This window comes from Rhinichthys klamathensis, unplaced genomic scaffold, assembly GCF_029890125.1.
Source record: "Rhinichthys klamathensis goyatoka isolate OS25496 unplaced genomic scaffold, OSU_Roscu_1.1 h1tg000430l_1, whole genome shotgun sequence".
NCBI lineage: Eukaryota > Metazoa > Chordata > Actinopteri > Cypriniformes > Leuciscidae > Rhinichthys > Rhinichthys klamathensis.
Genome location: NW_026606926.1, coordinates 1,722,040 through 1,749,259, shown reverse-complemented (window position 1 = coordinate 1,749,259; position 27,220 = coordinate 1,722,040). Strand labels below are relative to the sequence as shown.

At 37.2% G+C, this 27,220-nt stretch overlaps 1 protein-coding gene across 6 annotated transcripts in view; it reads left to right on the top strand.

Moving 5' to 3' along the window:
- The first annotated feature begins 3,207 nt into the window (after positions 1 to 3,207).
- The window catches only part of abcc9 (ATP-binding cassette, sub-family C (CFTR/MRP), member 9), a 36,032-nt gene continuing 12,019 nt past the window's right edge, over positions 3,208 to 27,220 (top strand). For 2 of the 6 annotated variants that reach the window (XM_056235724.1, XM_056235723.1), the window contains exons 1-30: positions 3,208 to 3,442; positions 4,780 to 4,960; positions 6,202 to 6,360; positions 7,279 to 7,420; positions 7,503 to 7,624; positions 7,884 to 8,050; positions 8,931 to 9,173; positions 9,290 to 9,478; positions 11,558 to 11,728; positions 12,455 to 12,610; positions 12,701 to 12,835; positions 12,921 to 13,083; positions 13,274 to 13,314; positions 13,401 to 13,543; positions 13,618 to 13,732; positions 15,770 to 15,871; positions 17,208 to 17,280; positions 18,357 to 18,462; positions 20,912 to 20,950; positions 21,096 to 21,131; positions 21,706 to 21,807; positions 22,651 to 22,735; positions 22,906 to 22,986; positions 23,801 to 23,938; positions 24,109 to 24,234; positions 24,464 to 24,563; positions 24,642 to 24,913; positions 25,007 to 25,158; positions 25,263 to 25,332; positions 25,532 to 25,689. In XM_056235724.1, the coding sequence (XP_056091699.1) occupies positions 6,213 to 6,360; positions 7,279 to 7,420; positions 7,503 to 7,624; positions 7,884 to 8,050; positions 8,931 to 9,173; positions 9,290 to 9,478; positions 11,558 to 11,728; positions 12,455 to 12,610; positions 12,701 to 12,835; positions 12,921 to 13,083; positions 13,274 to 13,314; positions 13,401 to 13,543; positions 13,618 to 13,732; positions 15,770 to 15,871; positions 17,208 to 17,280; positions 18,357 to 18,462; positions 20,912 to 20,950; positions 21,096 to 21,131; positions 21,706 to 21,807; positions 22,651 to 22,735; positions 22,906 to 22,986; positions 23,801 to 23,938; positions 24,109 to 24,234; positions 24,464 to 24,563; positions 24,642 to 24,913; positions 25,007 to 25,158; positions 25,263 to 25,332; positions 25,532 to 25,689 (3,575 nt within the window). In that variant the 5' untranslated portion in view covers positions 3,208 to 3,442; positions 4,780 to 4,960; positions 6,202 to 6,212. The remainder of the gene's footprint in view (positions 3,443 to 4,779; positions 4,961 to 6,201; positions 6,361 to 7,278; positions 7,421 to 7,502; positions 7,625 to 7,883; positions 8,051 to 8,930; positions 9,174 to 9,289; positions 9,479 to 11,557; positions 11,729 to 12,454; positions 12,611 to 12,700; positions 12,836 to 12,920; positions 13,084 to 13,273; positions 13,315 to 13,400; positions 13,544 to 13,617; positions 13,733 to 15,769; positions 15,872 to 17,207; positions 17,281 to 18,356; positions 18,463 to 20,911; positions 20,951 to 21,095; positions 21,132 to 21,705; positions 21,808 to 22,650; positions 22,736 to 22,905; positions 22,987 to 23,800; positions 23,939 to 24,108; positions 24,235 to 24,463; positions 24,564 to 24,641; positions 24,914 to 25,006; positions 25,159 to 25,262; positions 25,333 to 25,531; positions 25,690 to 27,220) is intronic. The other 4 variants (XM_056235725.1, XM_056235726.1, XM_056235728.1 and 1 more) reach the window with 4 other exon arrangements.

Below are 27,220 nucleotides of genomic sequence, written 5' to 3'. Positions count from 1 at the left end.
TTTCGTTATGCTAATTTAGAAGAATTTCTGTTAATGTTGGTTTTAGGATAGTTACCATCATGGTGACAAGTGGTGCATGAGCTTGATTTGAGAGCAAATAAAACCTTTATATTGCTGCAAGTGTTACTGTATAGCATACTATTGTTAAGAAGTTAACAAAATAGTATGTTAGCAAACTAGCTTGTTAAAGCTAGCTAAGTTTATACTAATAAAAGTGTTCAAATTGAGATTACATGAAATTTTAAGTTAAATGTATGAATTAGTGTACTCAAACATTTCAAGTTAAGAACAATTCAAATGTACAAACACAAAATAAAAATATGTCAGTTCTGCTTACTTAAACTTTTTGAATTTCTTAACTTAAAAAATTTGAGGCAATTTATTGCCTTAAATTTTTTGAGTTGTGCCAACTTATTCGGGTTTACAGTGTAGGGTACCTTAGGCTAGCATAGGTGCACCTGAGTGGTCTAGCATCTGGCAGATACAAACAAACACATTGGTCTTCCCTTCTATTTCTATGGACTATCCATTCTCTTTTCCACAATTCTGTCTCAGAAAACCAAAAGGTGCAGTTTGAGGAAAATGCTAGCATTTAGCCCCCATGCTAACACACAGTAAAGGAAAGTATCTATGTTAGCAAGTGCAAGTGTTTAATCATGGTTTAAACTAACATTGCAGTCTGGGTCTGTTTATTGTATAGAGCTGTTTATGTGAAAGTATCTTAACGGTACCGTGACAGTTTACACATAGAGCGAGGGAGAGAGACTGTTTATTTAATGGAGGTGCAGTTTCATGTTCCTACTCTTTCACTTGTCATTTTCTCAGCTTCCCCCTTCATCTGTCTCTCTGTATTTATGTTGATTATTGAGTTAATAAATACGCATGATGCTTAGTTGGGACGTGCAAAAGACTTCCTGTCCTTTTCTAGCCACCTCAAGGAACGCAGCACACTGAGCCAAGTGACAACAACACTGAGTCAGCTCAAGCGTTACAGAGCTGAAGTAAACCCACACTTTCTTTTTTTGATTTCACAAGCAACTCAAGGAAAGACATCATTTTCCATGTATTTAGTTAAGACATAAAAGATAAGCTTCATTTCCTGTGGATGTCCCTCTCATAAAGGTCTCCCAATGTCCCAGTCCAGAATTAATGTCAGCACCGAGGTTATGATTCTCCATGTGCTGTTATAGGTTCTCCCCAGAAATATTTTTTTTAAAATGTCAAGCCTGTTGGAAAATCCATCTTGCTGTTTTGGAACATAGAAGCTGGTTTCTAGCTGGTTGAAACTCGTCATTAGCAAGTTCAAGCTAGTTATTATTAGTAGCTTTATTAGCTAGTCCACGCTGGTAATTAGCTGGTCCAAGCTGGTCCTCAGCTTGTCCAAGCTGGTCATTAGTTGGTTAAAGCTGGTCATTAGCTGGTTAAAGCTGGTTCAAGCTGGTCATTAGCTGGTTTAATCTGGTCATTAGCTGATCTATGCTGCTCCTCCGTTTATTCCAAGCTGGTAATTAACTGGTTCAAGCATAAAATTAGTGGGTCCAAGCTGGTCTATTGATGCATGGTCTAAGATGCTCAACTAAAATACATTTAAATACATTTGTAATAGAAGACATACTCTTACAACACAAATTGAACATTGCGATAGGCTACATACTTTTTTAGATAGGCTATAGTGAAATGATCACAGATTCAAGTGGAAAATAGGAATAACTTCATTGTCTCTATGCTTAATGTCTCATTTGATGACGCACACCACATACGTGTGGAAACTGCCGATTCTCAGCTTAGTTATGGGAAACTGAATCTTTCTCAAAGAAGTTGTGTTTGACCCCCTGGCCTCCAGAATCCTTCAGCCTCAAATGCACCACTCTGTCCCCAGTCACAGCACCTCGTCCCAGGCTCTGGGTGTCACCACAGGGCCTTTGATGGCTCACACATGGGCTGCATCCTGTACTACTTCCTGTGGGGGAGAGGCTGGGTTAGGACTGATCCCTTCTGGTCTCTAGGGAAACACAGGGGAAGTGACTGTTTGCACACACACGCTCACACACAAACACTTTCCATAATCCCCATACAAACCCAGCGCTTCTTCAACCTCTCACACACCCTCACTTCCCTCAGTCATATACATGCACATTCACCCTGCAGCAGTTCTCATCACACTTCCGTCTCCAAACCATCTGTGACCTTTGAGTTCGGCCCCTCTGGAATAGAGGTCCTGCTTCCCATGAAGTCCCAACATCAGTCAATCATTGGCTTTGAAGATCCTTAACATTTTGCACATGCAACCTAGTGGCATACCCCAGTGGTCAACATTTTCATTTTGCTTTGCTAAAGCCTAAAAAAAGTAACAGACTATTGTGATTAATCTAATGATATTTTCAGTTCATTTATAAGGAAAGTAAACCAACGTTTATAAATCTGTGTGACATTTGTCACATGTGCTACTTACTTCGCACATCTTATTTTCTAAAATTAACACAAACCATATGGTTTGGTATTAATAATGTGGCTGTGGAAGTAAATGAGACAAAAAAATAATGAATTATAAAATATGAAACCAGTCAAATCAGTTAAAGTTCTCACTGCCCTGATTCTGATCAGATATTTTCATTAGTTAGTTGCTGTTTTATTTGTGATAGTTGGATGTTTAAGAAGATAGATAGATGGATAGATGGATAGATGGATAGATAGATAGATAGATAGATAGATAGATAGATAGATAGATAGATAGATAGATAGATAGATAGATAGATAGATAGATAGATAGATAGATAGATAGATAGATAGATAGATAGATAGATAGATAGATAGATAGATAGATAGAATTTGTAGTAAAACTACAAACGTGAATAAAAAAACTACAACTCCCACGAGACTGTTCTTCCCTGAGGAATAGAAACCGCATGAGCTGATATGGTTACTATTTTGGAGGGTCATTAAAATAAATGCAAGCAGCAAACTAAGAGGAAACTGCCTTGAGAATACAATGCAGAACGACTGTTTTTAGATTTTATTGCCACTGGGTCCTGGGTCCATACACGAAATCTACACACCCCCAGGCCCTAGTGAATGAAATCATTATTATGCATCGTATCATTATGTGGCGTAATGTACCACATTTTCTCTTTCTTTTAGCTACCAAGCCACCAGTAAACCCTCTTTAGTTTATTGAGTAGTAGGCTATGCACCTGCCACTGAATCTTAGGTATGGTCCCGTTATTCTTAATGTGACCTACATCAGGAGGAGACACGCTCGTGCACGGGCATCCCTCCTTTATATCTGACGCCATAGCAACGCTATGCCGAAGCCCTGATGCGCGCTTTCTTCAATACCGAAAGGACACGGAGATACAACAACCATCGGGTTCAGTGTCTATCTGATGTCGGAGAGGGTTTACGGCAAGTGTCGATGACAAAAACTACAATCGGAGGCATCTAGGTGAGTGTGTCCGCAGCCTTGGTGCATTAGCCTACATCTTAAATTCATTCATTCAAATCTCAAAGGTTGATGAATAACGCTGACTGCTTGGGTCTTATTTGCAATGGCCTTTTATGGATATGTTATTGTTACGTTGCATTATAATTGTATTTTGACGCTCGGTCGTTTTCATTAACCGAATTGCATGAATTTGTCACTGGGCTCATGTAGAGATATGCCGTTTTGTAAAACATCCGAACAAGGTTAAATCGAGATTAAATTTCCTTTAGTTTCTTTGTCAGGTAAACTTGTTTTATCGAGGCAACAGCCATGTGACTTCGGTGTAGCTATTACAGTAGACGACACTGTACAGTATTTAGCCTACTCAAAAACGTGGTAATTATGAACGATATTACACATGTCTATAATTGAGCAAGTAACATCAATTGAGTTCCTTAAAATTGAATCATGTAAAATGAGCAAAAAGGATACTATAACAATTTGTAATTGTAATAAAGTAACTAAACATTAGACTGTATCATCTTAAAGAGTTATGCTATTGTTTATGTTTTGACTGTTTATTAATAAGTATCTCTTTTTTATATAATGTTCACGGATAGGAGAATGCATGTGCACATAAACACTCCTGGGGTCAAAAATTAATAGAACAATGACATCCACAAGAAAAGAAAATTCTAAACATGATGAGAAACTGGCAAACATTCAAAGATGCTACCATAACCATTCATGCCCCTGTGCATGCTGGGAAAACAACTGGGACTGAAGCACTATTCCGGAAACAGAGTGAGCAAAAGGTGTACTTGGCCAGGATGTGGTTGTAAAATGTAACTGTTTATGGACATGTTGGACTCACTTAATAAAATATTCATTAGGAATTAATCAGAAATTAAACGTTTTTCTTTTAACTTAATAAATTGTTTTTATGTTAATGTTTTTTGTTACATTTTTAAATTAGCCTATGTGTAAAAAAAACAACAATAAAATAATTCTGTTAAATAATTGATATTAAACCTATTAAATTACATCATGACATCTACAGATGCACAGAATAATTAGAATTTTAAGTAAATATTGAAAATGTAAAATAAGTATTTATTTATTCAATCAATTTTGTATCTTATTTGTTATCATTTATATAATATACATTTTCTTTCTTAAAAAAAACGCTTTTTGGTCGGCCACTAATTGAAACATTACTATCTGTCTCAACTCTTGTGTTTTCCCCTCTCCCTCTGCTTACCTGGACATCACGTTTGGGCATCACCCCTGTGTAGGCAGGCATCTCGCAAGGTTTTGAGACGCAGCCACAGTGTCACAGTCGATCTCTATTTTCTCAGGACGGTCCATATTCATGCCAACATTCCTGTTCAAGTTTGGAAATACGATCCAAGAGCAAGAGGGAGAGCGAGACCATGAGCAGCTGATACTCCGCTGCTAAAAATAATATTCCCTGTGAATTACTCTCTCTAACACCAGGCAACGGGCATGAAAAGCTGCTAAAGCAGAGCAATAACTCCGGTAAGTGATTGTTTAATAATCATATATGACTGTCACTGTGGGTTTTACTATTTTATGTATATTCATGCCAATTAAAAGTTGAGAAAAGACAACGTCAGGCTGTCAATGAGCATGTGGAAGGATTTGAAAGCGATGTAAAGCGATGGGTATGAATGAGTTTGTTACAGGAGACTATTCTATTTGATGCACTTGCCATGGGTATTTACTTTGTAATTCACATCATTTCATCTCAAACAAGACCTAGCAATGCATATTTGCTCACTGTAGCACAGTTTGTTAATATTAATAGATAATAATAATAGAAGACCATACATGAGTTTTAAGTCCTAGAGTATATTAAATCTGCACTAAGTAATTGTTATAAAACTATGGTGTGAAGAGCCCTGACATATCAGTAGCTTAATAAAATCATTTTTATTTTACATGGAGGTTCGCCTCTTGGTGTTGTGATCACGTGACCAGCCGAATGCTACTCTCTTTCTTGGTAGCCCCTTTTATCGGATACTTTTGGTTGCAGAAACAATTATGCATTATTGAATGCTTTCACAGCATATAGCATTATATGCCTCTAATATTGATAAATATATCCATAAAAAAATGATCACGTACATGCCGATAAGTGTCAATTTAAAATGAAAGACAACTATCATTTCAGCCACATATACATAAATAAAAAATATATATTTCCTCTAATGTGGTGATACATATATATGTGATATCATGATGATATAATGTAAACAGAATATAGATATTTTAATATAATTTAAAAATGTTAAAATAATTAAAATAGGTTTGTCAAAAATAATCCTTTGCAGAAAAAAAACACACTGTGATGGGTCACCGGAGGACATACAGCATACAATCTTCAATCTACCAGAGTATATTCCGCACAAGCAAACATTACTGGTTGTTGTGTTGTATAATGCAGCTCTCCTGAATGAGAAATGAAACTTTTTTTGGTAAATGAGATGGCTGATGGGTACAGGCACTGCAGTGTTTGTTAATCTTGCTCTTAAACTGATTGGTAGCAGTGGATCAATGTAATCAAATACTATGCCAGACCTCATAATCAATAATATAGCTTTCAGTGCTGTCAGTGGGCTCAAAGCTAAGTAAGGTTAAATGCACACTTGATTTGTTTTTATTACATGTCTTATTTTTGGGGTTACATTTAACTTCTTTGAATGAAAATCAAAATTTTTGAAATCAACTTTTTCTTCTTATTATTTTTTTTAATTTAGACACAGGTGACATGGCCTTGTCTTTCTGTGGGAACGACAGGGGTAGTAATGCCTACAGTGTGGACAATGGAGTCCTGGACAACGGCTGCTTCGTGGATGCCCTCAACCTCGTCCCTCATGTATTTCTTCTCTTCATCACCTTCCCTATCCTCTTCATTGGTATGAATGCCCTTGTCTTTTTCCATGCACATGCTTTGCAGTTTGTGAAACTGAATTTTTTGGTTCCATTCAGAATTTAATACAGACTATATTTTCAAATAAATTATCCTTAAAGACGTTAAGAAGGATTGTAAGATATAGGTGTGGTTAAACAGGGGGGAAAATATTGTGTGTGTGTGTGTGTGTGCATATGTGTGTGTAAATGTGGGTGTATATATAGAGCCACACAATATTAAGCTTAAACTGAGCACCTGTTGTGTGATGTGTGAATTTCTTTGTATTACAGTTCAGTAATAAGAAATCCTGTTCTTGTCATTCCAATTCAACTTCCTCTGGAGTGTAGCCAATTCAGTTCCAATTCCAACTCACAAATTGCAAGGAAGTCGATTCTTAAATTGTGACGCCCTGGTTGTTTATGACAGCCGTCATGTCATCAGAAGCTGTGGGACCTAGACACGGTATCAGACCTACTTGGGCCAATTCATTATCTGTATCGGTTCCCTTAAGAGCCTTTACTTAAAACCTTGGCAAAATGCTTTACGCTGACGCCGTAATGGTGTCACTGCCATTCCTCATTCGGTCTGTAAGCATTATACCCTATCTCATAATGAAAAAATGTTTCCTATAGAAGAATTATAACACTATTAGCCAAAGAAAGGAAAACAACGAATGAACGAGACAGGCGGAGACGGATACAAAGTGCCGATTAACAAACGTCTAGGAAAAAGTAATTATTAACTGTATATTATATTAGATACACACGGGAATAATAAAATGATACAATTATAAAACAAGTTTCATGCTGCCAGACATGTTCACAAGTCTCTGATGTCTGCCAGCCTCTCAACATGTGGTTCAGATAATACATTTGAAAATAAAGATATGTTGAAGTGATGTAAAGCATGTTTTTGTGTCCAGGCTGGGGTAGCCAGAGTTCAAAAGTGCAGATCCACCATAACACCTGGCTGCACTTCCCAGGCCACAACCTGCGCTGGATCCTCACCTTCACACTGCTGTTTGTGCACGTGTGCGAGATCGCAGAGGGAATCGTCTCCAATACGTGGGTTTCCGTTTATTTGTGTGTTTATGACCGACCGCTATGCATTTAGGTTTATGTCTTTGTGTATGAATGTGTATTTCAGGCAGATGGAGTCCAATCACTTGCACCTCTTCATGCCAGCGCTGATGGGCTTCATAGCGGCCACGACATCAGTCGTATATTATCACAATATAGAAACAGCCAATTTCCCCAAACTGCTGCTTGGTAAGTCAATGGCCATTTCACTATTCAAATGTGATGCTGGCAGTTAATACTAAATTGTTCTTTGAGTGTGGTTGTTTCATTATTTACATAACTTACAACAGTTGGTCCGGGTCCTCTAATTTACATAAAACACTTTCATTCTGTCTGTTGCTTGGCAACATGTAATGGTCGATCCATATTTTTAGCTATTATCAAATTTAGTTTTTTTCCGTGGGATTCTGTATGAGAATGAGACCTAACCTCAGAAATACTTTCACAGCTTTATTTATTTACTGGATTCTGGCTTTCATCACCAAGATGATAAAGTTATGGAAGTTTGCAGAGGCGAGCTTGGGGGTGCAACATCTCCGTTTCTGTATCACAGCTTTGCTCGTGGTCCTGTACGGCCTGCTCATGGCTGTCGAGATCAACGTTATCAGAGTCAGAGTGAGTTCATCTAGGGTCACATGGCAAATTGATTTATTTCTTATTTTTTATTAATTGTATTTTTTTGCCTCTAATTTGATCCACAAATTTTATTTTATTTCTATTGTTTTTTTCTATATTCCCTTTATTTTATCCACTAATTTCCATTATTCCATTATTATTGATATCCCTATCCATTATTTTATTTTATTTATATTTATTTTATTTCATTTTATTTTTTATTTGATCCACTAATTTGGGCAGAATTCAATTTAATTTTATATTATATTAAATTTTAAAAAAAATGTAAAAAAAATTCACTGATTTAATTTAATTTAATTTCATTTAATTTCATTTAAATTGTCATCCACTAACTTAAGGCAGAATTTTAATTTATTTTATTTTATTTATATATCTATATGCCTCTTATTTGATCCACTAATTTTAATTTATTATTTTTTCTATATTACTTTTATTTGATCCACTAATTTAAGGCAGATTATTTTCTTTTCTTTTCTTTTTTATCCACTAATTTAAGGCAGATTAATTATTTTTTTCTATATGCCTCTAATTTGATCCACTTATTTAAAGCAGATTATTGTTCAAAAAAAGTGTATTGTAGACCGTTTTATAATTGTAAAAAGAGTTGCTAACCTGCTGAAAAAAACAGCTTGGACTGGCACAGATTTGTATACTGGTCCAAGTTGGTTTGTGCTGGTCTAGCCATGCTGTTCACCATCAAATCTGCTTGACCAACATCCTTTCTGGTTGACCAAGTTAGTCTAGCTGTTAAAGTAGTAAAAGTGAACATGGAATCAAAATCCAACATCCAAAACACAGGTGAGTAATTGTACATTGTACTAACAAGCCACTCGTATTTTCATTTTTGTCTTACCTGCAGAAGTACGTGTTCTTTGCAAACCCCCAGAGGGTGAAGCCCCCAGAAGACTTGCAGGACTTGGGCGTCCGATTCCTCCAGCCATTCGTCAACCTCCTCTCCAAGGCAACATATTGGTGGATGAACCCGCTCATCATTGGAGCCCATAAGAGACCCATTGAGCTGAAGAAGATTGGCAAACTTCCTATCGCAATGAGGGCCTTGACCAACTATCTGCGTCTGAAGGATTCCTATGAGGAACAGAGGGTATGTGCAGACGATCACAGGTTTAACAGCAAATATTATCATTTATAATCTGATGACATACAGAAGTAATGAAGTCTTGGTTAACCAGTACCTCGTTGCTTATCAAATTTTGACAGCAGAACACAGAGGACCCAGAAAAATCCCCATCCATCTGGAAATCCATGTACCGGGCCTTTGGGGGGTCAATCCTCCTCAGCAGCACCTTCCGGTACATGGCAGACCTGCTGGGCTTTGCCGGGCCACTCTGCATCTCTGGGATTGTGGAACACCTGAATAACTCAACAGAGATTGACAAGACGAATAAGGTGTGTGTTTCGTCCCACTCTGGAGTGCTTGTCGCTATTCAAGGTATAGTGAGAATAGAAAACTCTTGTCAAAAAACTTTTGTCTTGTTTTCCAGTACAAATTTCTAAACATTCTAAGGTCCATTTCAAAATACTGTACATTTACCCGAGAAGCAAAAATAGATACGATATTCAGTCTTGTTTTCTGTTAAAACTAAACAACAACAACAATAAATTTGCCAAAGAAGTTTTATTTTTATTTATATCTTAGTTAAATTAAAGTGAATATATTTAATGGACCTGAGTTAAGCATAAACTAACAATGCAGTATTTTTATTAAGTAACGGTCGTTAACAAAGACGAATACATACTGTAACAAATGTATTTCTCAGTTAATGTTAGTTGATCTATAAACTAATGGGGCTTCATAGAAAAGTGTTACCAAAAAATTAAGAAAACACGGCTTAATATCTTAAGTCATTTTGCCTCTCAATCTTCATTTGCACTGGAAAACAAGACAAAAATACTAAGAAAGAAAATATTTTTTGCTTTGGTTATTTTTTCACACAGATAGTATACAAGTCATTTAAGCTGTTGTATACGAACAGGGCAATTCGAGAGTAAAAACGATGGTCAATCCCAAATACATACCGGAGTGATGATAAAACTGGGAAATGGAGTGAAAAAGACAACTACGCAACTAATGTAATGGAAATATATCATATGTCTCACAGCACTATGATATTATCTTTACTTATTTACTTTGGAGGCCATTCGTAACGTGCCTTGTTAAATCATTTAGGATGTTGTTCAAATAACTGTCAATTAAATGATTTGCTGCAGATATTGGGCTATGGGTTATGCTACTAATTAGACTGTATTTATTTTTTCTGAGTGCAACGTGACAGTATTGTAGAGAATGATCTACAGTCTGATGTCTTCTGTTTTGCCTTGCCATTTATCACTTCCTGTGTGATGTCACAGAGGCGTCAGTGCTATTAATGAGAGAACTGTATGTTATCGCCTTGAGATGTCAGTAATTATTAGATTTCACATAGTGTGTTCTCCCTGCTCAGATGACCATGATGTCATGTGCGCCTGAAAATACACTCTCATGAGGTTTACATATGGATGATATCACTGCATTTGTCTTGTCATGGTGTCTGCAAACAAGTGTCCAGATACTTTTTGTTTTAATTTTGAACAATACATACACTACTGTTCAAAAAAAAAAAAAAAAAGGGAAAAAAAATCATTAATCAAGGGCGCATTGAACCGATAAAAAGACACTCTTACAAAAAAGTATATTTGAAAAAATTATGTTCTATTGATTTTTCTATTTATAAAAATATTAAGCAGTACAACCATTTTCAACATTGATAATAATAAGAAATGTTTCTTGAGCACCAAATCAGCAAATGAATGATTTCTGTAGGATCATGTAACTGAAGCCCTCTGAAAATTCCACTTTGCCATCACTGGAATATTTGACATTTTTAATATATTAATATAGAAAACAGTTATTTTAAATTGTAATAATATTTCACAAAATTGCCGTTTTACTGTACACAAATAAATGCAGATTTGGTAAGCGAGAGTTCCTTCAAAGACATTTAATAATCTTACCTGCCGCAAAATTTTGAACAGCCGTGTATGTGTTATTTTATAATGTATAATTATAATTTGTAATTAAAATACATAATATATAATTATAATTTGAACCCTAACAAGCCTATTTTTGTGATAAAAAATTTTTTTTGCTATCTTTCTTGAAAAAAAATGCTGATGCTTCGAAATTTTGTGTTCAATGCAATGCCATTTATGCAGTGTGTCTTAAATGTCCAAAAACTTTTTGGAGTCACTGTATATGTGTGTGAGTGACAAAATGAAGCCAAAACAGACGTGCATATCTGTGTGACATGGAAAATTCCCCACTCACATCACACTGTCTCACACACATGTTGCTGCCAGCGACACTGTTTAAGTGACTCCTTCTCTTTATTTTAGTGTGTGCTTGTGTATGACATCATGAGGGCTGACATGCCAAAGTGTTGTTGTATATTATGTGTGTGTGTTCATACTCTGTTTATATCCTGTCAGACAGGGAACATGACTTTCGGGGTTTACTTCATGTCTTCCACTGAGCTGCTGCAGAATACGTCGGTTCTAGCTGTTCTGCTGTTCCTGGCACTCGTGCTGCAGAGAACATTCCTGCAGGCCTCCTACTACGTCACAATAGAAACCGGCATTAACCTGCGCGGGGCACTGCTTGTAAGTTTTGTAGAGTTTACTGGAAGTCAAACATGGAGAGATCTGTCAGAGAGATTTATATTTATTTCATATTCATCAGCCTGTACTGCTCATGTCAATTTGTATTGTGTAATACAAAAATATTGTATAAAACAAATTATTACCTTACTAGGAAAGTGAATTATATTCTATTTTATTTAGCATTTTCCTGGTCAAATCTACTCTTCTTTGTCCCATTATTCTTTTCTACTCAATATTCCAATATTTTGTCTGTTTTATTCTTTCTACTAGCTTCTATTGAATTTTATTCAGTTCATTCTATTCTATTCTACATCATTCTGTTCATTTCTATTATATTTCCAATTATTCTATTCTGTTCTATTCTATTAGGCTTTGTCCTATTCTATTCTATTCTACTTTGTCCTATTCTATCTTATTCTATTACTGGCAGCGTTGTTATTGTTAACTAAAACTAAAACTACTAAAAGTTTTTGTTAATTGGAATGAAGTTGAAATCAAATAAATTGAAATTGGTAAAAAATTATAAATTGAAATTGATAAAAAAAAATTACTATTCAAAGTTCTATTTGAAGTTTAAGTTGAAGTACTTAAATTACTTAAACTAAAACTCAAAAAAAATTAAGCTAACAAACCAAAAGCTAACAAAAATGATCACATAAAGATAAAATAACAAGAAAAATGACATTAAAGTTTTTTGCGATTCACGCGTTGGATCTCATCCTCTAGGCGATGATCTACAATAAAATACTGCGTCTCTCTACATCAAACATGTCCATGGGAGAGATGACGCTCGGCCAGATCAACAATCTTGTTGCCATAGAAACCAATCAGCTCATGTGGTTTCTCTTCTTATGCCCCAACCTGTGGGCCATGCCAGTTCAGGTATTTCATAGCGAAAACACTTCTGAAGCAGATAAATCAAGAGCATCTCTGTCCCCAAACAAAAAAAAAACATCTAATTTCTGTTCTTAGATCATTATGGGGGTGATCCTGCTATATTATCTGTTGGGTGACAGCGCGTTGATAGGGGCCGGTGTCATTTTGCTGCTTGCCCCGGTTCAGTACCTCATCGCTACCAAGTTGGCAGACACACAGAAGAGCACGCTGGTGAGCTTCACCTACACCTTTGTGCATGTGCGTGTTGTCAACACACCAACAAGCTCATGTCTGTGACTTCTAAATATTTCCTCAGGACTACTCGACAGACCGTCTTAAAAAGACGACGGAGATCTTGAAAGGAATAAAGCTCCTGAAGCTCTATGCATGGGAGAACATCTTCTGTGACCGTGTGGAAGAGACCCGTGGAAAAGAGCTGACCAGTCTCAAGACTTTCGCCCTCTACACATCAATGTCCAGTATGACAAGCTCCTCCTTCCATCATATGCCCCGCCCACATGCATAAACCCCTCCCCTTGTTATTACCCCACCCCAACCCATATTCTCATTTGTTTAACTTTCTGAATCAGGGCTATTTGGTTCTAATTTGGTTCTTTGGTTTGTTGTTCACGACTGCAAAAATAGTTCTGTCCCTCTTTATCTCCACAGTATTTTTGAATGCCGCCATCCCCATTGCTGCAGTTTTGGCGGTAAGATATTCATCATTACAGGCTTCAATCCGTTGTATTTTATCCAACATGTAGACCATACGTTATCTTGTATCTTGTTTTTGTAGACCTTTGTCACACACGCCTATATTGAAGAGGTCAGGCTCAGTCCAGCTAAGGCGTTTGCCTCTTTGGCTCTATTCCACATTCTGGTCACGCCACTCTTCCTGTTGTCCACGGTGGTCAGGTTTGCCGTCAAGGCCCTTGTTAGGTATGTTGCTAACTCCAACATTACTTCATATTGGCTTCTCTGTAAGGATATGATCATCTGATTTGTATCTGCAGTGTACAGAAGCTCAGCGAGTTCCTGCAAAGTGACGAGATTGGAGATGACAGCTGGAGAAACGGAGATATGTCCATGCCTCTAGAGGTCGGAAAGAAATACAAATACCAAGGGGATGTGAGTGTTCACATGCAAATTTGCACCTTAAAAGTGTGGTCACATTTGTTCGGCAACATTGTTCAGCAACATTTATGGGCGAAATCCAGTAATTTCAAGAAGAAGGAGCACCTAAACTTGCTGGGTTGCAAATGTGATAATCTCATTTTTATATTCTTTAGCGTTTTGGAACATATTTGGCATCAGAATATCTTTTTCTGAAGTTTCTAAATGGATAGAATGTTCTTGGATCAGTTTTAGGGGAGAAAAATGATATGTTGATTAACTGGGACTTTCCCTGCCCTGTAACTGAACAAGAGAAACAAATTAATATTAATGTTTATAACTTATTATCTCACTGGATTTTTTTCACCAAACACTGAGAACATACAAAATAAGTGGCCAAAGTTCTCAATTTGGGTTAGCAAGAGCTAAAAGTAAAATAAAGTAAAGTAAAGTCAAATAAAATAAAATAATTAAAATTATGTTACAATGTATTTTAATGTAGAATACTTTAATTGAATTTTTTCACAATTTCTGATGAAAATGCAGGGGTGTTTTCAGTGGTTTAAGCATGTTGCAATGCAGTTGCCAGGGCATTTCTGTGTGGTTGAATAATGGTTTAATTTAAGTTTGTGGGGATTTTTTTTTACACGTTTTATTGTCTGCCAGCTGAAAATCCTCAATTTTAAAGCTCAGAAAAATAATAGTACATTTCTCCTCAACAAGCTACACAATTTAACACCATTTTTGACATTCCATTACATCATTTCAACAGTTGAGATTCTCACTAACCAGGGGTGGTTTTCTTAATAGAGCAACTGTGGCATCAAATATTTTCTTGTATTTGTGTCTGTAAAGTATAGATAAAAACTGAGATAATCACACTCTTTATGACCTCCAATAACATCAAACATGAGACTCCACATGGTCATGTCTCAAGAGACAACTTCCCACGTTTAGAGGGCTGAAACGGGAGCTGGTCATTCCTCAGCCAGCATAGCTAAGATCTCATAAAACCATTGAAGAGAAGCTTCTCTTTTTGGTCAGTGCAGTGGCCCTCAGCTGTTCTCTGAGTCTGAGAGAAGGACAAATATAAGACAGGACTATAACTACCCGTCCCCTGAGAGGAGGAGAGCTGGAGCAAGGGGTGAAGGAAAGGGAGGGAACGAGAGATTAAGTCTAAGGATGGAAATATATACTGTGACAGGAAGAAGAAGGAAGGGGGTCCAGGAGAGAAAATGGTGTTAAGCTGGGAAAATGACTTGGCTAGATGCAAGCGTGAACTCATGGTCCTAGTTTTAGGTCATGACAGCAGCTTTTGATAGTCATATGATGTTTGCTGACCCGAAATGACAATTCTGTCATTATTTACCCACCCTCATGTTTTTGCAAACCCGTGCGCTGTTAGTTTTTCACTGGAACACAGAAGTAGAAATGGGTCGTTTTGACCCAGAAAACACATTTGAGTTTTATGCTTTCTAATTATTTAATTATTATGTTTCTACTCCGAACCGTTCTCAAGATATAATCATTTAAATGGTGGCTGTCATAGAATCTTATTTTGGAAAAAATGGAAAAGATTTTAAACAATTCTCAAACTTTTTTTTTTTTGGACAGAATTAGGACATTTATTTAAATATACATTAAATAATTAAGACATAAATAATAGGTTGAGAATATATTGACTATTACAAAAAAAGACAATATAAACCTAATTATTAATAATTTATATAATTCATTATATTATAGTGCATATACTTACTGTTATATTTATCATTTTAGTGATGTGTTTTATTATGGCACTATATGTTTCTGGCGATCTGTCACATTAAAGAGCTCTGAAAAGACATTTACTGTTTGAATTTTAGAATAAAATATTTTTTTTTCTGATCCAAAATGATACAGCATGCACGTCACAAATGAAGAATCTGTTCAGGAGTTCCTAGTGACCAGGAGCTGTCAGACTCCTAAAAAGGAATTTAGATGAAAAATATTTGTGAATCTTTTTCCTTAAGATTTCCCTTAATCTCTCTTTTTCTCTTTATCATGGTATAGACAAAGGCGATCAACAGGAAGGGGCGCTATCGCATGGATAACTACGAGCAGCCCATGCGCAGGCAGCTGCGGCCCACGGAGACAGAAGATGTCGCTGTACAGGTCAGATGTCACTCTCCTCGCCAAAGACCCCATCAGCACTGATTCTCAGGCACTTCTCGCTCGCAGAGCACGTGCGAAAGTTCATTAAGAGAGCTCGGGGTCTGCATGTTCTCATCCAGATGCCAGTAACCTTTAAGTCACGGCCAATAGGTTGTTTTACTCCTACTCTGCTAGAGGAAGTGTTCAAACCCCATTTTTTTAACACACACACAGACACAGTTTTTTTTTCCTGAGCATTTTCTTTCCTTTCTCAGCTGGTTTAAAACCCCCCATATGGGGTTTGCGACAGTTTCTCAGACATGGTGGTTTGGGTTCAGCTTCCCTCTGAGTGCAGTTTGGGATTCTCACGAGAAGAAAAACCAGGACAAAAAATCAGAAGAACATTAATTTAAGTGTTTATTTTTTTTGGTTTCGCCTCTGTCTCTCGGTCCCCGGAGGGTCCACTTCCTTCACCATCCCTCTGGACTAGCGGTGGGAATTGTGAATGTAATGATTCTGGTTGTAATTCTGATTGGACTTAATGATTCGGATTCCTTAACAACTGCATTAATGATTCTTTTTGTAATTTTGATAAACAATTAATGGACAATGACTGGAAAACTGGAGAGAGTTCTTATAACCCTAAACTTAGTAACTACACTTAAAAAATAATAACATAAAATCACATTTGAAAGTTAATTGATGATTCTTATACATGGCTGACGGCGAATGCCATGACGACTTCTAAGTCTAAAGTAGTTCTGATGCATATATTTATGAGGTAAGAATGAGGGCTTTGTAAAAGTGTTAAACGGTTCAGATTTTGGGATGAATAAGTAATGGAATCATTTGGTGTCCGTATTTTTTTTTGTCGCTGGTTCTTATCTAACGAGTCTAGTAAACACACATAAACACATATCCTCATGGATTCTCCCACAGTGACCTACTGTCACATCCACTCACTTTGTTATGAATATGGCCTAATCTACTCTGACATTTACACTCCTTCACTTCAGTCATTCTCAACCATTACTCCCATTTTACCCTTTCTCTCTCTCGCTCTCTTGTTCTCACAGATGTTTTTGATTGTTCGGCGTTCTCCCATTTCCCAGTATGCTGTTCTGGTCTTCTGTGCTTCTCTGATGGATGGGAGTGTTATCATTATTATAAATAAACATTTGGAAAATAGAATTCAGAAAACATCCAGAAGATGTAAATGTCTTCAGACAGAAGTAGCTTGTACACGCAGAGATGAAAAGATCATATCACATGAGTTCTGCTTTGTGCTGGTTTCTTTCCATCATGCTAACCCCCTTGGTCTCTGTTTATATTTGTTATTGTCACATGTCTCATTCAGGTAAATGATGGTTTCTTCACATGGGGAAGCAACTTGTCGACGTTGTCGGATATCAACATCCGAATCCCTACAGGTACACACAGTTTACAACTAATTTACTACTAATTTACAATCAATGCTTTGTCTTTTTTTATTATGTTTTATGTTATGTTATGTTATATTATAACGAATCATACATAAATATAATAAATAAATAAATACATACATTTAAATACTCTTAGATATCTAGAGTGCTTGTTAGTTTTTTATAATAAATCACCTGTAAATATAATAAATACATATATAAAAAATCTTAAATATCTAAAGTGCTTGTCATTTATTTATGCATGTATTTATTAAATAAATAATATATAAATATCATAAATAAATATCATAGATATCAAGAGTGCTTATTTATTTATTTATTTATTTATAATAAATAACCTGTAAATATAATACATATATAAATAAATACTCTTAAATATCTAAAGTGTGTTATTTATTTATTTAACAAATAATATATAAATGTCATAAATACATACCGTAGATATCAAAAGCTTCAAAATGCTTATTTATTTCTTTATTTGTTTATTTATCACTTAAAGTTTAACATAGTTTATTAATTTGCTTATTTATCTACCAGGAACTAGATCTATTAATGAAGATCACAATGTGATAAAAATGTGATATAAAAATACATACCGTAGATATCAAAAGCTTCAAAATGCTTATTTATTTCTTTATTTGTTTATTTATCACTTAAAGTTTAACATAGTTTATTAATTTGCTTATTTATCTACCAGGAACTAGATCTATTAATGAAGATCACAATGTGATAAAAATGTGATATAAACTAAAATGATCCAACATGGCTCATTATTATTGGTATATTATTATTGTATATTATTATATAGGTTTTTGTTTAAAAGGTAGCCCTACACCAACTAAAAATAAATCAAATTATTGAATATACTAATTTTCAGTACATAATGTATTGGCTCAGGTTTAGTGGTTTTATAGCCTCGTTATATTGAGCTGAGCACTAACTAGCTTTCCAACAAAACAGATGGGCATCTACCAATGACAGTGAACATCAATAAAACCTGTCCGTAGGGGCAAAACCTGTTCATATAAAACTTCGATTAACCTTCATCTCGTTTCCCTCTTCAGGTCAGCTGACCATGATTGTGGGCCAGGTGGGTTGTGGGAAATCCTCCCTGCTATTGGCTATGCTGGGGGAGATGCAGACGATCAGTGGAAAAGTCTTCTGGAGCAAGTGAGAATTAAAATATTTGCATAATTATTGTTGAAAATACTATCATGTATTATTTTGCAGAAGTGTTTATGAACATTATGGACTGGCATTAAAACTCACAGGGCCAAATTCCTGCCTGTTGTGACACCCTAAAGCAGTTGAAAGTTTGTGTTTATGTAGCAGAAAACAGGGGAGGACATCTGCATGCCAGACTCATCTGATGCTAATCAAAGTCTTCATCTGTACAAACACACATGCACAAAAATATCCCACTGTGAATCGCGTCCGCTATCATTATGATGTATGTACCATGGTGTACATACACAGATTGTGTGTGAGGACCGTCTTACTCTTGTGTGTTAGTGTATGTGTGTCTTACTCTATGCATTACTCATTACACTGGCTCTGTGTATTTTTTCTATCTTTCTTCTGTCTTTTTCTCCCACGTGTCATTCTGTCCTCTGCGTTATCAGCACACAAGGGAAATGCTTTTCTTTCTGTGAATATCTCCATCTCCATGCTGGGGATGGTCTCTGATTAGCATTTGTTAGCAAAGCCAAGCAGATCCACATGCTAAATATTTATATACATTTACAGTGGCTCCGAAATTATATTAACGTAAGTCACATTTTAAAATGTGAACTGCATTAGATAACTAAATGCTATCTAAATGCTTTTGCATCTGAAAACATTTTCTCATAACTAACCAAAGTTTTCAGAGCCATTTTGTTTTGCGATTACTTTTAACCAGCTGGTCCAAATATTATTTTTAGTGGATAAAATAGGTGGTACTAATGCAGTGGTTTTCAACTTAATTTAAATGATAAAAACCAGGATGCAAACTGAAATCAGATTATTTTTCCCCCTCTCGATAACTATTGTTTTTATTGAAGAAAATACAGAATCAGAATCTTGGCAGTCACAATATGAATTGTGGTTGATAAATTTAATTTAATATATCAGCACTATTGGTTTCTGTTAATAAAAAGTTTGAAAACAATAGGCGTTGTCATAATTACAGCAAAAATACCAGAGGAAATCTTAGTTGTTTAAATTCCTAAGTTTGTAGTCCTTGTATTTTTTTTGTCATTCATACATTTTAAGTGTGGCTTACAGTAAAATAATTATGACAATTCTCTATAATAATGAGAATTCGGTCAGCATTTACTCACCCTCATGTCATTCCAATCCAAACATTTTTAAATTTCTTCTGTGGAACACAAAAGAAGATATTTTAAAAAATGTCCATACAATGAAAGTTAATGGGGCCCAGAGTTGTTTTGAACCCCAGTGACTTTTATTGTATGGACAATTACAAAATTATTTTTCAGGGCCACTGTAATTGTACAGTTTATATTGCATTCAGTTCACAATACTATGGAGGAAAACTAATTTGTTAAAGTGCCCCTATTATGCTATTTTAAAGGTTCCTAATTTAGTGCAATATGTTTATATGTATCCAAGGTAAAAAAAAAACAATAAAAAAAACACAACCCTGTAATTTTCTCATATTTACATTGCAGCATCACCTCTTTTCGAACGGTTCAAAGGATCCAGTCTCCCTAAACCCCTCCTTTCAGAGAGATACTCTGCTCTGATTGGTCAGATTGAACAGTCTGTCGCTTAGCATGCATGTCAGAAATAGAACGGCCATTACCGTATCTGAATTTCAGCTCTGAGGCTTCCAGAGATTTGTATACACAATTATACGAACAGTAATGATGGAGTTGGTTTTACTGTATCAATTCGAGCCCTATTCCTCATCCTTTGGAAGTGCATGGAAAGCGGTTTTGATTTCGCAGTGCAGTAAACAGCGTCTTCTTGACATGTCGACAGCACAAAACAAACTCTTCCAGGCCTCAGCTACAACTACAGTGTTTGAGGGCTGGTCAAAGTAGGCGTTGTTCGAGGGCAGCCAATGAATACTATTTGCGGGCATTATGCAAATTTGTTACAAACCTACGTAGGTTCGTGCAGTTACTGACAACTCGTTTCAGGACATTCAGAATCAGTTCTTTCTTTTAACTTTGCAGATCTTTTACATTCACAAACAGCTATATAGCACACTACATAAAAGGTAATAACTGAAAAAAGTATAATAAGAGCACTTTAAGACAATTTACAATATTGAATTAAACTGTGTTTTGATCAAAGTTGTGAATTCAGTCTCAGTATGTCAGGCGCTGCTGTCTTTGCTAACAGTGCAATGAATGAGTTTTCCAGTTTCAGGTTCTGTAATGACAATGACATTGCTCTCCATTTAAAATATAATACTTATATATTACTAAAACTTAAAGTTTGTGGAGAGCAGTTATAGTTCAAAATATCACTCTTCGCTATCCACGTCATGAGGAGAGTCTGTCAGTGTTCTTACAGAACGGCATGTGTCCTGATGCACAACTAACGCTGGTCACGTGTGTGTGTGTGTTTGTTTCTCTGTGTCCTCTTCCCCAATGGTGCGCTAAATCAGGATGCCTGATTGTGAGATACTCTTCGATGGGAACATAAGGTATTTCACCAGAGGTCTTCACATGCTTACATGCCACACAGTGACCTCTATAACCCAAAGTCAAATTCAAATGGCCTAGTCTAAAGATTCTTGGTTTGCCAACTGCTAACTAGCAGTGTTGATGTTCTATAATGTCGACTTGCAGCGGGCACGATACAGAGCTGTCTCATGAAGATCGGAGGTACACCTGTTTGCGAACTTTTTCAGCAGATGTGCCCTCATCCCCCCCCCCCCCCCCCCATGCATTCATTTACAAATCCCTTCCTTTACATTTCTCTGGCTTCGATAAAATGGGTGGTGTTGTTTGTTTTTGTGAGATGTGCAGTGCAAAGTGTTTAAAAATGTCGGGAGTCTTCACCTCTCTTGGACACACTGGGGGGTTTCTTGTACAGATATTGATTTTGTATTCAATATTTGGGTAAGTTAAAGCTGGACCCCTCCAATGGAAAGAACAACAGATCTGTTTTGTCAAATAAGAGGCTGTTCTCGAGATCATGTGTTTTACTTTTTTGGTTTTGTAGCGATTAAAACTGCAGTCTCTGAATAAGAAAGGACAGGAGAAAATGTTGTAAAACACACATCAGCTTTCACAGTGAAGGTCTCCCTGCATTTAAGCTTTAATCTCATCATTAACCAGGTTTTTTCCTTCATTTCATAGCAGAAACATTAGTGTTTGCTGTGATGGGTGTTTTTCCACATTTCCAGCTTATCAATTCTTTCCTTCTTCCTCTCTTTCTCGACCTATCATGGCTCAGTAAAAACAGGTACTCCGTGGCCTATGCAACGCAGAAGTCATGGCTGCTGAACGCAACCGTAGAGGAAAACATCACGTTTGGAAGTCCTTTTAATAAACAGAGGTGAGCTCAAAAATCTCTAAATGTCACTGTAGAAAATGCCATTATGTTAGAACAACTTCTTTGTTATCTATTTAACTTGCTACAATAATTTCTGTCATCTCTATTTAATCAGGACTAAATTCATTCAAATTAAAGTCAGCATAAAATCGAAATTGACACTGTTTAATGCATGGTCTTATTTTGAATGATTCATTGGTGCATATTTTGGCTCAAAATTTCTCCCCAAACTGTCATAAATTCTTTAATCAAAATAATAGCTTGCTTTTCCTTTTAAATTACATCACTTAGGCCATGTGGGATATTAGTTTCATTGTTTGCATCACTAGAACATTTGTTTTAAGTTGTGCACGACACAACATTCCTCTTATGTCCCCTTAACCATTCTGCAACCATGCTCTAACATTACATAACTGTTTTAGCATTCTGATACAGCATGCCTCCTTTTCACCATCCAATTAACCTCCAATAGATCAAATCAAGTCCTATTTTTCTTTTTTCTCATCGAATATCCCTTTTTAATCAGAAACATACAAGGGAAGCCTAGTACTTCAAAGCTTTAAAGTCAAAATGATCGGAAATTTTTTTGTGAATTTGCCATTGTGGCTTCTAGCCTTAACAGCACTTTGATTTTAAATCAGTCAGCACTTACACTGACGTTTTGTTGATTTTTAGTTTTTTTACAGCGTTCAGGGCTAGACCTCAACTATAATAAAACTCTCTGTGGAAACTCCGGGTCATGACATTGTTCATTTTCACTCCCTCGAGATCTAATGTTCAAGATTCCTACCCTTTGGTTTTTGAGGAAACATTCTTATATTTTTTAACTCTAAATCTCTCGAACAGATACAAAGCGGTGATTGATGCCTGCTCGCTTCAACCAGATATCGACCTCCTTCCTTTTGGAGACCAGACTGAAATCGGAGAGCGGGTAAGAAAGGACAGCTCACTGTGTCTGGGCTTGAGACCAGCTCTCTGACCTCAGCTGCTGTGATACTAATCAAATAAAAACTTGTTATTGAGACTACCATGATGTTACACTATGTCATCAGATCAGAATCAAAAGTGTTTAAATTGTGCTTGTGTGTTGTAATCCTACAGGGTATTAATCTCAGTGGTGGTCAGAGACAACGGATCTGTGTGGCCAGAGCTCTGTACCAGAACACCAACATAGTTTTCCTGGTAGGAACCAACTTTTCCAATACAGATAACTTCCCGATAGTTTCTTACCTCCACCCTCCACAAGTGATATGTCACACGTCTGAGATGTTATGAATGACCGCAGCTTTTAATTCAATTTCAGAGGTACTCCCAGAAGAGAATTCTTAATTGACACATGATAGCACAGGGTACGTTGTGGCAGCAATAGCAGAAAACACAGTTAAGTGTAAGGGCTGTTATTGGATTACTGTACATAACTACACACCCTTCTGGACAGGATCATGAATTCATTCCATTCCAATTACCATTCCTCGGAATGACGTTATGTCTCACATCCTAGAAAGTCAATAGGGTTGATTTAGTGTCATTTTGGGTCAATCGGGAAGTGATTTAAGCAAATATAAAGCGCATTTAATTACTATTGAAATAGTTGCTCTCTGCTTTTGAATGGCTTTCTGAACTGATCATTTTCAGAGATGGTAATTCAGTATTTACGCTCTTAAAAAAGGTTCTTTTTTGGCCTCTATGGTTCCATAAAGAACCTTTAACATCCTTGGGACCATGGAAAGGTTCTTTATTATGGAAAAAAAAAACTCTTTAGCTTCTTTGGGGAACTCAAAATAGTTCTTCCATAGCATCGCTGTGAAAATTCCCTTTTGGAACCTTTATTTTTAAGAGTGTAATGTTGTCTCAAGTTGAAACAAACATCAAGCAAAGCTGAATTAACCCTGGTTTCTTACATTAAATAGGGGTTCCTAAATGTCTAGATCTGTTTCTGCAGTCTCATATTGAATTGAATTTGAGTTAACCTGGTTTTGGGTTTGCTTACATATAGGACGACCCGTTCTCTGCCCTGGACATCCACCTCAGTGATCATCTGATGCAGGAGGGGATACTCAAGTTCCTTCAGGATGACAAACGGACATTGGTCTTGGTCACTCATAAGCTGCAGTACCTCATCCATGCTGACTGGGTAACTGCTTTGCTGATTGATGATCTTGAATATTTTGAGGCTGGTTCTTCACGATACTTAATGAATGGCTTAATGAATTAAATATGAATTACTTCATCCTACTTTTAGAGTAAAGACAATAACCAAAAACAAATGGCTTTAGACTCTATCTTACTTTCTCTGTTTGGTAGATAATAGCCATGAAGGACGGTTCAGTGCTGAGAGAGGGGACATTAAAGGATATCCAGACTCATGATGTGGAACTCTACGAGCACTGGAAGACCCTGATGAACAGACATGACCAAGAGCTTGAAAAGGTCCTTCACCGTTAAATCCCAGCTCTGCTACCAGTGTTTAATAGCAACAGAGGCTGGGTTAAATCTGCTGCCCAAAATCCAAAAATCTGCAGACTGGCTAAGAGTTTCACCGTTGACTACTGTTCAGACTACAAATTGGGGCACAAATCTGGGCAAAAGATTCTGTAAAAAATGAATACTGAATAGACACCAGTTTTGAAAAAGTTGCATTTCTGTTGCATTGTTTTAGGACACCGAACTGGAGAGTCAGACAACTCTGGAGAGGAAGACCCTGAGGAGAGCGTTCTATTCCAGAGAGGCGAAGAACCAGATTGACGATGAGGATGAAGGTAAATGTTTACATTTCAGCACAACCTTTTTCCATTTGGAAAAACCTGTCTTGGACACCTTCTTTTTCCATTCCATAGAGGAGGAGGTGGAGGAGGATGAAGACGACAACATGTCCACCACCACCAGCCGCCGTTCTAAGATCCCATGGAAGATGTGCTGCCGTTACCTTTCCTCAGGTGGCTTCCTCATGGTCTTCCTGATGGTGTCATCCAAGTTGGCCAAGCACTCAGTTATGGTGGCCATTGACTATTGGCTAGCAGCTTGGACGTCCTCAAACCAAATTCCTGCAGATTATTTTGTCAACGGAACCAATTACACAAAGAACTATGATGCCACGCAGATCGCAGAGGTGACGCACAACTGCTGTTTCCTCTTTGAAATGTTGTCTTTCATATACTACTTTGTAGTTATACTAAAGTGGAGTTCTTTGCATGTTTTACAGCATCGTTCCTACGTGCCAGTGTTTATTATCCTGTGCGGGGCTGCGATAGCACTCTGCCTTATCACTTCCTTAACTGTAGAGTTTCTTGGAGTAGCTGCAGCTACGAACCTCCATCATGACCTCCTCAACAAGATCATTCATGCTCCCATCAGGTACTCAATATTATGAATCCTACTGTTATTTGAAGGGAACACAATATCTTATATCTACTCAACCAGGAATGTCATTATAAATTGTTCTTTTACACCATTGTTAGATTCTTTGATGTCACCCCGCTTGGACAAATCCTGAACCGTTTCTCAGCGGACACCAACATCATCGATCAGGTGAGAGAAAGACGGACAGAAAGAGATCTGTTTGAAGTGTCAAGTACGTCTCTTTATTTTTAAGCCTATTGAGACGAGCCTTGGGTTTCCACACAAACTTGTGATCTCCGTGCTACTGTAGTCAACATTATTGTATTAATGAGATGAGGAATATGGCGTATGTGTGCTAATGTGCGACGTTTTCGTTCTATCTCCACAGCACATTCCCCCGACACTAGAGTCTCTCACTCGCTCCACTCTACTCTGTCTCTCTGCAATTGGGGTCATTGCTTTCGTCACCCCTGCTTTCCTCATCGCACTGGTGCCCCTCGCTGTAGCCTTCTACTTCATCCAGAAGTACTTTCGGGTTGCTTCCAAGTAAGTAGTTCACTGAACAATGAATTAACTCAAAAGAATACTTTTGATTCAGTCATGGACAGTGGTTCCAAAGGTTGGAAACATGTTATCTCTACTTTGTATAGAATAAACTTGAATTGACTAAACCCAACTCAACTTAGACATGTCAAAATAACTTGATTGAATAAAGTTCATTAATCAAAATGTCATAACTTGGTCTGGCAAAAATGACAGACTTCTCTCTGGTGACGAATGATGGACTTCTCCAATCCTTTAGTTAATTTAAACCCTGTCCTTTTCTTACAATCGACAGCAAGCTCATATTCGTTTTTTGAGTGCAACGCCCACATCTCAAAATCCAATCTATTAATATAGAACCCTGCTCCAAATTTTTCCTTTTTACACTCCGATGTTCATCACAAGATGGGAAAAAATGGCTTTCGCTACAGATCTTTAAAGCAACTTGCGTTCTTGTTAGCATGTTCTCTCAACCCAAGCACATCCTCTACACTTCACCACAATAGCCGCGTTTCCACTGCCGGGCCAGGGCCGAGCCGTGCTAGTGCGTGCCAGGGCCAGTCGCGTTTCCACTGTCACTTCTGGGGCTTGATCGGGGCTTACTCGGGGCCAACGGCCAGGATTTCTGGCCCGTCGAATACCTTAGGCCAAAGCGGGCCAGCTCGGGCTAGAGGCGTGCTCAAGGTAAAAGGCGGAGTTTATCAGTGTTATGGAATGTTATGATTTGAAGCAAGATGCACATTTCACTTTTTTATATCGCGCAAAATAATCAATGCTCGAAATGGAGAATCGCCTGTACTGGTCTGTCGAAGATACCAAAGCTCTTCTGAGCATTTGGGCAGAAGAAAGGGTACAACGTCAATTTGACGGCGTGTGAAGAAACGAGGACGTTATAAAATACATCGATGCTGAACTTTCTAAGCTAAGCGTTCAGCGAGCAACGCTTCAAGTTCAGGAAAAAATAAAAAAAAATTGCGGGCGCAGTATTGTACAAGGCGATTAAAACGCACAATGAACAAAGCGGAGCTCAGAGAAGGGATTTTCCATGGATCGACTTGATGGACGGTGTGCTGCGTCCCTCTGTTAGTGGCGACTCGCGAGACAATCGGGACACTATTGCAGCCACGGTCGGTGAGTTAATATAACGTTACATACTATCTTCCTAACTTAAAAAATAAATAAATTCATAATACCCGCTGAAATGGGTTGGGTTGGTATGACGTTTGATCCAGAAAGGCGTGTTAGGGGCGGGGTTTAGGGCAGCGCTGCTGGGCTACTGGCCCGGCAGTGGAAACCCAAGCCCGGTGCTTGAGGCCCGAGGCCACTGGCTCGGCTCGGCTCGCTGTTAGCCCTGGCCCGGCCCTAGCCTGGCAGTGGAAACGCGGCTAATGGAAACCCCTTCATAAACACCAGTATATTAGAAACTGTTATAATAATAGTTCTGTCTTGCAATGTTTATACAGTAATCGCTAAAATTTGTTTTTCTATGAAGATTTTGAAAGACATTTTTACTTCCAAAACCCGACTAAGCTCT